Below are 15,000 nucleotides of genomic sequence, written 5' to 3'. Positions count from 1 at the left end.
TATATATATATATATATCTATAAAGACGTATATGTTATATAGGAGTAGCGTATATTAGTGTATAAATATCAAAAATAAACACCAACGGGTCTAGGTATATATATATACGTTATGTATACAGATAGTAGCGTATATACATGTGTTTATATAAACCACACGGGTCTAGGACTTTTCGTCTAAAGCACATTCGTCTAAGGCACTTTGTCTAAAAGCACTTTAGTCTAAAAGCACATTCGCCTAGGTTTGCTTTGGTCTACGGCTATAGGTAAAAATAAAGGACAAGTAAAAATTAAGAGACTATTGAAAATATAAAATTTATAAGGTTAAAGATAAAATTTATAACTATTACTACACAAAAAAATAATGAAAATGTAAATAAGAGGACAGTATTTAGAAAGAACCCAAATTTAAGCAATGCTTCTGATGGATCTTCCACTGAACGATTCTGGTAAATCGGCAACAACATTGTAAATTCTCTTTTCTCTTCTTGCTACGTTGGTATTGTTTTTTTCTTTGGGCTTGCTCCTACGGTAAGTTGAGATATTCTTGTTTTGATTTGTTTCTTCTCTTCTTAGAGCATCCAGACATTATATAAATTTGAATGAGCTCTAACTAATACACCAAATCGTCTATGCCATGCTTCTACAGAATTTATCGTACGAGCGTTACCTTCGAGTGTGAGCTCATCAACATTCCATTCATGTACTGAAAATGTGGCTTGGACCGTCTTCCATTTCGTCTTTTGCATCCCGTTTACAAAAGTATTGTCTATGTATTCAATAAACGGCAATGCATTTTCTGGTGCTTCTTGTTTTAAACATTGAATTCCTCTTGGTACATCATCAATAGGCAGAAAGGTTAAAGCATTAACTTTCCGACAAAATAAAGAAGTCTGTATCATTATTGTAATGAGTAGCAAGACCCAATTGCACAGAAACATCACCTAAAGCACGTAAAAATGCATTTCGAGCTGCAAGTTCAAGTCAATGCTAACTTCTGTTACGTCAGTTTCAATTCCGTGTGCTTCCATATTTTCTAAAATTGCATACAACATTTTAACAAATTTCTTCTGATTTCCCTGGGTAGTAAAGCAAAAAGAAGTGGATATATTTCCTGTGAATTTCGGATGAAATTTTATATATTTGATGAAAGATGTTAGGTACACGTTTCAAAAGTGCCATCAGCAAACCAGTGCTTTGCGGATCCCAACTTTTGGAGTGATAATGGCTGCAAAGATCAAAACTCGATCCTCATCATCTTGTCCACTATCATGTAGCAGCCAGTTTTCTCCTACTGTTATTCTAAATCTACCTTGCACATCTACATCGGCTAATGATGTCGGAAGCTTGGGAAATTGTTTACTTCTTACTTTCTGAATACTTCGAGTCATAGAAGCAGTGGTATGAAGCAGTGGCTGGGAATATTCAGGAACGAGGTAGAAAGGTTATCAACCAAAAGTATATTTAACGGAACAAGTTCTTAGCCGAAATTCCTTTAAGACAAATTAGTCATTAGGTAAAAGAAGGGCTATTAACCCAAAATCTGTATAGCCGCAAAATTCCTTTGCCAAATGTGCTTTTAGACCAAAGTGCTTTTAGACTAAAGTGCTTTTAGACTAAAGTGCTTTTAGATCAAAGTGCTTTTAGACCAAAGTGCCTTAGACGAATGTGCTTTTAGACCAAAGCGCCTTGGACGAATGTGCTTTTAGACCAAAGTGCTTTTAGACTAAAGTGCTTTTAGACCAAAGTGCTTTTAGACCAAAGTGCCTTAGACGAATGTGCTTTTAGACCAAAGTGCTTTTAGACCAAAGCGCCTTGGACGAATGTGCTTTTAGACCAAAGTGCTTTTAGACCAAAGAGCCTTAGACGAATGTGCTTTTAGACTAAAGTGCTCTTAGACTAATGTGCCTTAGACGAATGTGCTTTAGACGAAAGTGCTTTAGACGAAAGGGTCGTATCCCATACACACAAGCTTTTTATAAATCTTTAATTTTATAATTGAATTTATCACAGCTGAGAACGACTCAAATGAAAACATTCCAAGTAATCTGCATAAAACGCAAAGCGATAACACAAAAGATTATACAAAAAATTCTTCAAATAAACGTTATCATTATGTACAGATAACGATTCTTCCCTCCATTTAGTTTTTTATTCCATCTTAATTTCCTTTCCATTTTAAATTTTTTTTTCTAAAGCTTGCTGTATTAAAAATAGTTTAATTAACAATTTCCAATAAACATATGTGTGGAAGGTAAGAGAGAACATAGCATGAAATAGACAGATCCAGAATCGACCAAATTCATTCATGTATAAACGCATACGTACATTATATATATAGTATATATATAAATAAATATATATACTATATATAATATATATTATATATGCTTTCTGTATGTAACAATTTACATTTTTTCTTAAAAAATAAAACCAGGGAAAAACGGAATAAAACCATTTTAATAATTCTATATATATATATATATAATATATATATATATATATATATATATATAGATATAACTATATATATATATATATATATATATATATATATATTATATATATTATAATATATATATATATATATATATATATATTATATATTATATCTATATATATATTATATAATATATATATATATATGCTTTCTGTAGGTAACAATTTAACATTTTCTTAAAAAGCCAGGGAAAAAATAACCATTTTAATAATTCACTTTGTGTCCACTAATACACATTGAGGTGTATTAGTCGAACTCAGGGTATTTATTAAAATTTCGGGGTTTTTATTGTCCGATTCAAAATTGTATGTATGTATGTATATATATATATATATATATATATATATATATATATATATATATATATATATATATATATATTATTCGAACTACAAATGTCCTTTATATCTAATTCGCTTCTACCTCGGAATTAAGATATTTTCATACATGTAAACCGGAGGGGAATACTTTAGTTGATAATAATTTCGACCTCTCGTGGGTTCGACCCACCGCCCAGCAGACAGAAATCGAAACCAGGACTTCAGTGACGAATCGATAACATCACTGAAGTCATGATTTCTTCTCTGTCCGCTGGGCAGTGGTTCGAACCCACGAGAGGACGAAATTATTATCAACTAAAAAATTTCCCTTCGGTTTACATGGATGAAAAATATATTAATTGCGAGGTATAGCGAGTTGGATATTAAACGCCATTTGTAGCTCCTAATAATTTATGTGAATCATGGTGATGTGATAATTATCATAATATATATATATATATATATATATATATATATATATATATATATATATATATATATATGATATATATATATATAATTTATTCAATGACGCCTCTTCTCTCCATCGTGCATTCAGAATTCAGGAAATCCGCGGCTCTGCAGGAAGCTCGAGCGATAATTACCAACCGCGGTTTTTTCTTGAATGCAAATGAACTCGAGGCATCCAACGTTATGGGCTGAGGCGAGGGATAAATGGACCTAATCATTCCTAGCAGTAACAGAGAAGGAGCGAGTTTCAGGAGGAGAGGAATTTCAGGAGAGGAGTTTCAGGAGGAGATGAGTTTCAGGAGGAGAGGAGTTTCAGGAGGAGAGGAGTTTCAGCAGGAGATGAGTTTCAGAAAGAGAGGAATTTCAGCAGATGAGTTTCAGCAGAAGAATTTCAGGAGGAGAGGAATTTTAGCAGGAGATGAGTTTCAGGAGGAGAAGATGCGTTTCAGGAGGAGAGGAATTTCAGCAGGAGAAGAGGCATTTCAGCAGGAGAGGAATTTCAGCAGCAGAGTAATTTTAGGAGGAGAGGAATGTCATCAGTAGATGACTTTCAGCAGGAGAAGCATTTCAGCAGGAGATGAGTTTCAGCAGGAGATGAGATTCCCGAAGAGAGGAATTTCAGCAGGAGATGAGTTTCAGGAGTAGATGAGTTTCAGCAAGAGAAGCATTTTCAGCAGGAGATGAGTTTCAGGAGGAGATGAGTTTCAGCAAGAGAGGAGTTTCAGGAGGAGAGGAATTTCAGGAAAAAAGGAGCTTCAGGAGGAGAGTAATTTCAGGAGGGATTACAGAGCAAAAGACAAACAGAGCAAGAGAAGTTATGGTAGATATCATATGGCATTGGAGGTCGTTTCGTTCAAGATGTTGGATTGGCGAAAGTTGTTGCATTTATTCACGAGAGAAACTTCATTATAAAAAGGAGGAATAAATTTGGCACACCGAACCTCGCCTGAACATCAAAATATTAATAACGTTCACGTGATAATGACTTAAGAGCAAGTGGAATTATTGTCATATTTTACATACACACACATTTACATTCTATCTAATCACAAAAAATCGCATAGGTTTGTTCAAAATGACTTTCATTTGCTCACATCGGAAGTTATTTGCTTCAAAAAGGAATTACTACATATAAAACCTGCATGTTCATTTTATTACAATTCATTTTCGTCCATGAATCTAGCAGTTCAATGATTTACGTTTCGGAAAACATTTTCTTGGAACTGATACATTTTTTCGTCCACCATTTTCCCGAATTCAAACATAAACCGGGGAAAATAGGATAAAACGACTCAGCCATCACGTAGGTGCTTTAGAATCATGCAGCACATAAAGGAAAATGGCACAGAATTGTAATCCTTAACTCGAAACCTTTGCCTTGATTTTTAAAAAATAACGTAAATGTAACGTAACCACTAACGAAATATTAATCATCTCTGTCAAAAGGACGATAAAGATTCTAACAACAACAAAATGTGGCACCAAAGACACCCTGTTTTGTCGAAATGAACGGGGAGCAATATAAAGATTGCAAATACTTTCTGACAAAGCAACAGAAAAAAACCTCTCTAACCAGGTAACTTAGTCTGTAATTGACGGAAACCCCTCGTAGGCCTAACAGACGAGAATTTCCTGAATCCAGAGAGAAATAGCAAGTTTATCAAGGTTCAAGAATGATGTTTGTATTCTGAAGTTCTTGTGTAACTGATAATGAGAAAACTGCTTAGCCTTTATTGATTATTTCATGTTGAATTTATAAATATTTTTATCCGTATGTCTAAACTTTTAGTAATCATGACAAAATAAAGCAAAGTGCATTTTTTTAAATAGCCATATCCATTTACGTAAAATATTGAAACTTGATCCTGTTAATATAATAATTACTGCACATAAATGTAAAGAACACTGAAAAAATGTTATTTTCGCTAACTGTGCATTATTAGAAGCTATTTCTAAACAACAAAAATCTTGAATGAAAATTAATGAAAGCAAACTTTGCAAAATGATTAAACTATCAGAATGAAGTATGCGTAATATAATCAAATGATCACTATCCAATTTCTTATCAAGACATTAAAAAATATTCCTGCAAAAATTTCAAATGAGTCCCCTAGAAAATTTGGTACAACAACAGCCTCTAATATTTAACCTTGACTACTTGTTACAGCACCACTTTTTTTCGGTAAATATACTTAAACAATATCATTGAAGCAAGCTGATCGCGATTGTCTGAAGCTCATGGAACGCATTCTGTTCCTCACTATCTCAACCAAAACAACCTGTGGATCTTGTTTATCCACTAAATGAGGACTTTCCAGAAAACTGGATTTTCACCTCCTTTCAAAGTACTGTATCTTGTACCCATATCTAAATGCCATTTTAGCGTTTAATGATATCTATGATCGACAGATTTATTGCATAAAACAGTAATAAGATATTCCACCAAGTTCGAAGAGGACTTTGTAAGTTAAATCACAAAGTGCTCAGGGAGATAAACCCCAATGTTGAGTAAATAGAAATCAGGGAAGCATAGGGAGAGAGAGCGAGAGAGGGTTATAGGTAAGGGTAGTACTACATTTCTACTGTAGTTTCAAAAATGCGATTATTGAAGTAAAGCTACAGTGCGATAACGTCACAACGATGATTTTGGTTCAACTCGGACGGGAATAATCATAAAAAGTACACAATGCGCCGAAGTTTCTTCTTTATCTAGCAGTGTTGCCAAATCGTGGAAATCTGGCATCCGGCATGGAAATTTTCATGCTTAAGATCATTTGGTAGTAGAAGTGGGGTCCACATTCCTACACTCTTTTTAAGGGTTTATTGTGGCCAAATATATTATTTTCTTATATTATGTGATTATTATACCTATATTCTCGGTCAATTGCATATTTATATATATATATATATATAGATATATATATCTATATATATATATATATATATATATATATATAGTTCATATATAAAATGAATAAGAGCCATCAAAGAAAGGTTTTTTATGCCGAATCATGAAGGTGTAGAGGTCGATCGAGGAGCGACGTCTTCACTGACTTGTCGAATGCAGACAACAGAGTGACAGCTTCAGGTTTCCATCTAATTAAGGTAACTTAAATCTATTGAAAATTGCTTTAATAATTGTAAAAAGTCTGTGATTTACTTGGTAAAAGAAGTTTACGGGAAATGATCTGTAGACTGGAGGAAAGCATAATTATAGACGTTAGATTTTACCGATGGTTGAATGAATTTAAAATTCACGCCAGCTTAGAAGTCAGTATTGTAGAAATCTGGCAACACTGATGACCATTGTCCATTAACCACTGAGTACTGAGTGACTGAGTCTGACCAGCAGCACTTCAGTTGCTCACCAGATACGATAGAGTGAGGTTGTGTCCCATGCCTCCGGAAAGCTCTGCCAGATACACGATCCATAGTTAACGTTAACCTTAAATGAAATAAAAACTACTGAGGCTAGAAGGCTGCAAATTGGCATGTCTGATGATTGGAGGGTGGTCGATAAAAACACCAATTTGCAGACCTCTAGCCTCAGTAGTTTTTAAGATCTGAGGGCGGACGGAAGGACAAAGTCAGCACAATAGTTTTCTTTCACAGAAAACTAAATAGAGAATATAATCGTCTATATTCAACAAACCAAAGTAAGATTGGTGCTCGAACAAACACAAGGTTGACCTAAATTCCAACCCTTCTCAAGTCCCCCATATCCCTTCCTACGAACAAAAGTCCATTTGATGAATCCGTTTAAATTCCTTCCACACCTTTTAAGTCTCACAGGGGTTCTCAAACTTTTTAACCCCTCGACCCCCTATTGAAGTTTCGGATTTTTTTATCGATACCCTAGACTAGCATTTTATAATTCAAGAAAAAAGAAACACCAATGTCAAAATCAATTTGAGTAGTATTAGTTTAGTACCTGACATGCAGTATGAAAAAATATAACACCTAGCAAGAATATATGTTTAAAACTTTGGATGTACGCGTATATATAACTTAATTCTCCGACCCGTTGGTTATTCATTGACCCCCTTTTGACTCCCTGACTACTGATCCCTGGAGGTCATTATCGGCCACTTTGAGAACCCTTGTTTTACGGTGGCCTAAACACCCTCAGCAACAGCTCATTTCCAACTCTCCCCTACGGCGCCTATGACAAACGTTCTTGCCACGCCAGTCTTGGATTACATATCAATTAATATTCTCCCTTCAATTTAAATTATCAGATGAGTATGTAATGCCATCCAGAATCTGTTAAATATGGCAATCTTGAAATGTGATGCCATCCAGAAATGACTAAATAAGGCATCAGACCGACACGAATAACTGAACAACTTTTTATTACGAAGCAATTTGCTGGAGAGCTTAATGTCAACAATCGTCATAAAAATAATCCTCGCTGATGAATCCTCATATGATTTATTCATCACATTGAAATTAACTGCTTGCCACTGTTTTCTTTTATTCAGATTAATCAACTATAATCGTTATCTTCTTTGTAATATAAAATACTCTCGGTGAAAAAAACATTGTTGTTGTTAAAAAAAAAAAAACTTTCTAATTTGGTTTGTATATATATATATATATATATATATATATATATATATAATATATATATATATATATATATATACAAACCAAATTAGAACGTTTTTTTTTTTAAACAACAACAATGTTTTTTTCACCGAGAGTATTTTATATTACAAAGAAGATAACGATTATAGTTGATTAATCTGATAAAAGAAAACAGTGCAAGCAGTTAATTTCAATGTGATGAATAAATCATATGAGGATTCATCAGCGAGGATTATTTTTATGACGATTGTTGACATTAAGCTCTCCAGCAAATTGCTTCGTAATAAAAAGTTGTTTCAGTTATTCGTGTCGGTCTGATGCCTTATTTAGTCATTTCTGGATGGCATCACATTTCAAGATTGCCATATTTAACAGATTCTGGATGGCATTACATACTCATCTGATAATTTAAATTTTCAATTGAAGGGAGAATATTAATTTATATGTAATATATATATATTATATATATATATATATATATATATATATATATATATATATATATATATATATATATATATATATATATATATATCACTTATAGGATACTGTATCTACCTCAACTTGGTCAAAACTGTCTTTACATGCCGACCCACCCCCCCTTCACCACCATGTGGTCCTAAAGCCGTCCCTGAGTCTACAAGTTTCACGGTACTGTTAAGACTATTCCAAACATTGAAACGGAATTATCTGGTCCTTGGGGAATCGTCCTACTTCCTTTCGTCAGCAGAATTACGTTACTCAAAAACAAAAATTCCGTCGTTAAGCTTATTACATCCAGACACAATGATAATGTGGCAAATCTATACAGATAATTTTCCATACGCACAGAAAAAAATGATAAAGACACATTTTTACTGATCTTGCAGGATATCTACGTGACAAAGGTTTGCTCAAATATCTTGCGCCGTTTGTCCAAACTGTAATTGATTATGATCGTCACACGGAATTTTTGAACGACATTTCAGTGAAAAGATCTAAACAAGAAATGTATTCAATGTTGCTTTTTTTTTTTAAATTTAAAGATACGTTTCACATCGAAAGCCTTTAGAATCCATATAGTCTCCAGACCAGGGAAATGAAGAGGGAAGGCAGAGGATATCATAATTCTTTCTCGCTATACTTACGAACATTTCAAAGCTTTAATGATGAAATCATTTTATTCTTGTTTACCTAATCTTGTCAAATTCCTCACACAAGTACTATACTGAAGGGATAAATCTCTACGTTATAAAATATGCTAAGGGACATTGACACTTAACTTGAAAACAGTTACATAAAGATTAATTTACACATAACTGATTGATTTGTTAATTCTTACACATAAAAGGCCATTAATCGGCTCCCTATGAATAATATAACTAAGTGTATGCTACAATATCCTGCGTTAAAACAATCAATGCTTAATATTAAGGTTCTAGTTTTATTAAATCTATTTGATACCTGAATGAAAGTACTTGACTTCATTAATAACATGAAAAATATCAGATCTCTTACCAAAGCAGTACAGTGGTGTAACCAAAGGGATTGTAATTAAAATAAAAACTAATATTTTCATTCAACTTTTATTGGATTCATGTGAAGATGAGACGACCCTTCCGGGGATACGAAACGGTTTTATATTACTTGAGTCATAGTATTAAATTTTCAATAGAGGGCATGAGTTTTTTTTTTTTTTACTCATTTTAACCACTTTACTTTCTCTGAATCATACTGTCTGCAATATAAGAATTCAAACACCGCATTAACTACAAGTCCTTTGCCAAATTCTAATCACTAAGCAGCTGGTTACATAGTCTCTGCAAACTAATAATAAAATGAAGTACTCTCATTCCCTGAGGTCGCTCTGATAATAAGTTATAATAAGAGTTTAATTACTAATTAATTAGCAGTAATTATATCAAATGCTTGGGGGCTACCTGGAGAATATTGCAATTTGCACCTTCCAGCATTCAAGAGAAAAAAATATATGTTTATGAAACAAGAAAGATCCAATGTTTTTATCAAAGAAAAAAAAACTGGGGAACGTGTGAAATAAAATTAATTAAAATGCCCTCCCCCTCCTTTATTTTTTTTTTTTTTTACAAGGGAGAAGCTTCTTTCTTTTTCAAGTTATTAATTTACAGCTTACAAAATACTGAAATTCGAGAACAGTGCTGTATATTTTTTTAATAACGGTATGTATGTATGTATATATTATATATACATAGATACATTTTCTTCGAGAGTAATTTATTAATGAGAGGGTAGTTTTGTCACAGAAACCTTTGGTCTGTTACTACTTTTATCTTGGCGAGGAGTGTAAACCATATTTAAACCATTATAGGTTTCAATGCTGATTTTTTCGAGGTAATAAACAATTACAGTAATTCTAATACATTATGATCAACATTCACATAAATTCTAATAAAAAATTGATGTTATAGGGGATTTCGATTTATTGCGTAGGAAAGGTGGAGCGTTAGGCGAAAAATGAGAATTTACCAACAAGCACTGAAGGAAAAGGTGACGTAAAAACGACAATTCTATTGGTTTTGTCTGTTTGTATGTCTGTCACGAACTAGGGGTTTGATTTTGAGTTATATACCTTTCTGGGGTGACACAGAAGCCGTGTGCAACATTTTTTCTGGGTCTGTCAAGCAGCTTGGATTTCTATAGTATCCAAACAAATATACAAGAAATAGTACAAAATAATCCTATTACAAGGAACAGACATATCCAGATTCATCTGACATAAAATTCAATAACAAACCATTTATCTAATTTATTTACAGCGAATAATTCCTAGCAAATGGTTATTAGAAACCATTTGCTAAGAATATTTACGTCCAATTTTTCCCGGGCAAACAGCTTACCAAGAAATCACTTACCAAAACATATGAGCATCCAATTATAATTACCCAGCATTTGCGCACCCAGTTATCAGGAATGTGCAAATTCCATTTCCAATTACAAGTAAATGAGCACCGATTTATAAAGAATGTAATGTGTATATATACACCCGACATAATTTACTAAGAATTAATGTGATGGTGGGCGCGTTCAATCAATAAGAATATGGATATCCGATCACCAAGAATAAAATCCAGTGAACGAGGAAACGAAAGCCTATTTCCAAACTTACCTGGCGAAGAGCTCACTAAGAAGTCGAACTAGTTCCTCGGCGGTACACTGGTCGGAGAGCGTCGTGAAGCCGCAGATATCAGCGAACAGGATGCTGCAACAAACGAGGTCCATTAGCAACACAGACGTAGGGGAAGGAATGCACTGGTCATTATCATCTCACAGTGGAGAAAGGTTCTACTATAAAATGAATGAGAACGCTGAATCTAAAAGCTTTAATACTTAGTGGCTGGCCGATTTGGACTTGTTCCATCCATACGAACAGGGTTCATCTTCTGAATAGCATAATAATAATAATAATAATAATAATAATAATGGATAAACAAATCCTCAGTTATGTAAATGTACCATATATTTTAAATTTAAAAAGAAGCAAGGATAACTTTCGGGAATCTGTTTGGTTCCCCTTATCAATCAGTTAAATAATAATAATAATCATGAATAATAATAATAATAATAATAATAATAGAATAATAATAATAATAATAATAATAATAATAATAATAATATGCAGGGAGCACACCTTCTTTGATACATGTGTTGAAAATAATGGCAGTTTTTCAATGAATTAATCTTATACAGGGTCTCTTCAATTCTTCTGATAATTCGTTTCTCTGACTCAGCTAGGTTGTTGAGTAGAATTCAATAATAATAATAATAATAATAATAATAATAATAATAATAATAATAATAATAATAATCAGAGAATTATTATGATTCAGACTTACTGAGCAAAATTACCCAAATAAAGAAATTACGAATAACTGAATGTCTCCTGAAATCTCTTTGATAATTCACTATTAACAGCCTGACTTCTCTAAAATGATTTCCTTATAAGCAGTTCGCCTATTGACACCAAACCTCGTGATGTAATTTTCAAATTAAAAGCTTCAGTAAATGTGGCTTTGTGAATTACTGTGAGCCAGAATTTGGATGTCGAATAACTGAAAGAGTTCTACAAATTTCTTTTCAATCATTAAGTGCAAGCAGCTACACCTCTTCACTAGAATGACTTTATCATTAAAATTTCATTTCTCGACACAATCATCGTGAAATTGGTCGTATTCTTCGACAAGGCGTGATCCGACCTCTAGCTTACTCAAGGCGCATGCTAAAATCTGTGGTCAAATAGAGCGTTGTTTCATCAGCGAAAATTAAAATAAATACGCTATATTTTATTAAAAATATTTTTTCTGTACTGTTTAAGATGCACATTACTTTTTTTAACATTTTCATTCTAATAAATAAATATATATCTTATATCCGAAAATCCCTGTATCTTTAACTAACTCGAAACACCTTTTTCAAACCTTTTTATGCTATCCTATCCCCCAACAACAACAAAAAAGTTTGTAGGCTTACTCCCCGAGTAAGCTAAAAATCATCATACAAGGGTATTGAAAAGAAAAAAGATCAGTGACAAAAGACTCGTAATATAAAAAAAATATAAAAAATCTTCTGTAACTTCTCTTTCTGCCGGTAGACCTGGACTACTTGTATGAAACAACAGTTGAGCTGCATCGCCTGCCTTCCCTATGGATCTCTAATAGTATTTTAGAAGGACGTGCGACATTTTTACTTGATACCTGCTGCTTGTGTCGTGTAATATTAGATGTTTGTTATTACTTCATCTATCTTTTTCTATTTGCTATTTTATTATTATCGTATTGAAATTTACTTTGAGGGTATATGACTTTCAAGCTTACAACTTACGTGTACTCTGAGCAATAATAATATCAATAACAATGTCCTTTTATTAGAAAATAAAATTAAAAGAATGCCTTGCATGAAATGAATTGTTTACCAGTCCTTATGACTGTATTGTAAAGCATTGTTTAATGACAAAGATGCACTGCGACAAGGGAATCACCATCCAGTTGTGTCAGAAGAAAGGCACTCCTCAAAATGCACAGGACCCGTAAATCAAAAGGCTTTTTTACACAAGACAGTATACGTTATCTTGTGTCACCCTAGGACCATCAAGTCAAAAACTAATTGAATAAAATTTGCGGTCCGTAAAACTGACGAAAACTAGTCTAGCATGCTCGCGGTCATCCATCCACAATCCCACCCCCAACCACAAAAGAAAATTAATAAATAAATAATAATTCTAGGGATACGTCTAGTCATCTAACTTCCATGAGTACAGAACGATTCTCTGGCAAATGCTGAGAAATCGTATAAAGCACTGGCTATGATTACTATTAAGTCGCTGATTCGTATTCAACTTGTCTGTGATGTCACTGCGTTAAGTTACTGACGTCTGTTTGCGACATATTTTACTGAAGTATGGACGCTCCCCAAAGTGCCTCCAAAGGATAACAGGAGCTATAATTACATATTAGCGGGGTTCGGTAGATTGGACTAAATTAGAGAAATTAGGCCAATGGCAAAGGGCTGGGACACATGAGGTCATTCAGCGCTGAAAGGGAAATTGATAATAAAAAGGTCTGAAAGGTGTAACAAGAAGAAAACCTCGCCGTTGTACTGCGAAACAATTGTGGAGAGGGTGTTAAGTCAGGTGGAAGAAATGAATATGAACGAAGTTGCGGGAGGAGTGAAAGAAGTTGCCGCTAGGGCCCAAGGGACGCTGTAAAGAACCATAAGCAATGACTACGGTGCACCACGTGAGGCGCACGGAGGGCACTACCCCCTAACGGAGGAGGTCAGGTGGGAGAACCTCAACAGGGTGATGTAAATCGGGTTAACCTCAACTGGGTGATGTAAATTGGGAGAACCTCAACAGGGTGATGTAAATCAGGAGAACCTTGACTGGGTGATGTAAATCGGGAGAACCTCAACAGGGTGATGTAAATCAGGAGAACCTCGACAAGGTGATGTAAATCGGGAGCACCTCGAATGGGTGATATAAATCGGGAGAACCTCAACAGGGTGATGTAAATCGGGAGAACCTCAACAGGGTGATATAAATCGGGAGAACCTCAACAGGGTGATATAAATCGGGAGAACCTCAACAGGGTGATATAAATCGGGAGAACCTCAACAGGGTGATATAAATCGGGAGAACCATGACAGTGATAAAAATCAGGAGAACCTCTACAAGTTGATGTAAATCGGGAGAACCTCGACTGGGTGATGTAAATCGGGAGAAGCATGACAGAGTTATGTAAATCAGGAGAAACTCGACTGGATGATGTAAATTAGGAAAAACTAAACTGGATGATGTAAATCAGAAGTAGCTAGATTAGATGATGTAAATCGGGAAAAAGTAGACTGGATGATGTAAACCAGGAGAAACTCGACTGGGTGATGTAAATGTGAAGAAAATCGACTAGATGATGTAAATCAGGGGAAACATATTTCGTTCAAGATATATTTCCATTTACCATCGATAAGTCGAGCTGTGTGGTCCAATTAACTATAAAAAAATCGACACATCGCAAATACTTAAAAGAAAAAGATATTTTACTTTTCATCTGTACCATAAATTTTCAAATATTAGCCTCCACCAATTCTCGATGTCAAAACGTCTTCAAATGAAGCAACGATATATATTTTAAAATTTTCACTTAAGCTCTCGCAGTATCCTCGTTATCTTTTGCTTATATTTGTCGCATCATCATCTTCAATTTTATCATCCATATCGTTTGCGATGTCAACACAAACCTTTCTTTCCATTCATCTTGCTCGCTTCATTAAGGGTCCAAAGCCTTGCCTGGCCTAAAGCAAAGCCTGTGTACACTGCGTCGTGGTGCTTTCAGACTTTTGCATGTTTGGAGACTTAAGAGTGCTTTCATTTTGAGCGGTAAATATTCTCTTATTCCCAACATAATAAAGCACTGGAGATCCTTAAAGAATACAACAGGATGTGATCAAAGAATATGCAATATTATTGTTCAAAATGTGCAAAAATAAAAACAGGGTTCAAATGTTATTAACCAGCAAAGAAAGCTTTCACAAATTCTGAATGCGAAGGCGTGGTATGTCTGAATGAGATAAACCACACTCTCGTCCTCCCTCTTCCCTCGAAGGTGGGTTG

The 15,000-nt window shown here is 34.1% G+C and overlaps 1 protein-coding gene across 2 annotated transcripts in view; it reads right to left on the bottom strand.

The window, feature by feature from the left end:
* Positions 1-15,000, bottom strand: part of LOC135223704 (adenylate cyclase type 6-like) — an 891,429-nt gene that overhangs the window by 204,029 nt on the left and 672,400 nt on the right. For both annotated transcript variants that reach the window (XM_064262427.1, XM_064262428.1), the window contains exon 5: positions 11,002-11,094. In XM_064262427.1, coding sequence (XP_064118497.1) covers positions 11,002-11,094 — 93 coding nt within the window. The remainder of the gene's footprint in view (positions 1-11,001; positions 11,095-15,000) is intronic.

The sequence above is a fragment of the Macrobrachium nipponense genome, chromosome 10 (assembly GCF_015104395.2).
Source record: "Macrobrachium nipponense isolate FS-2020 chromosome 10, ASM1510439v2, whole genome shotgun sequence".
In the NCBI taxonomy this organism is placed as follows: Eukaryota; Metazoa; Arthropoda; class Malacostraca; order Decapoda; family Palaemonidae; genus Macrobrachium; species Macrobrachium nipponense.
The sequence above is the reverse complement of the archived record's forward strand: the minus strand, read 5'-3'. Positions and strand labels throughout refer to the sequence as shown.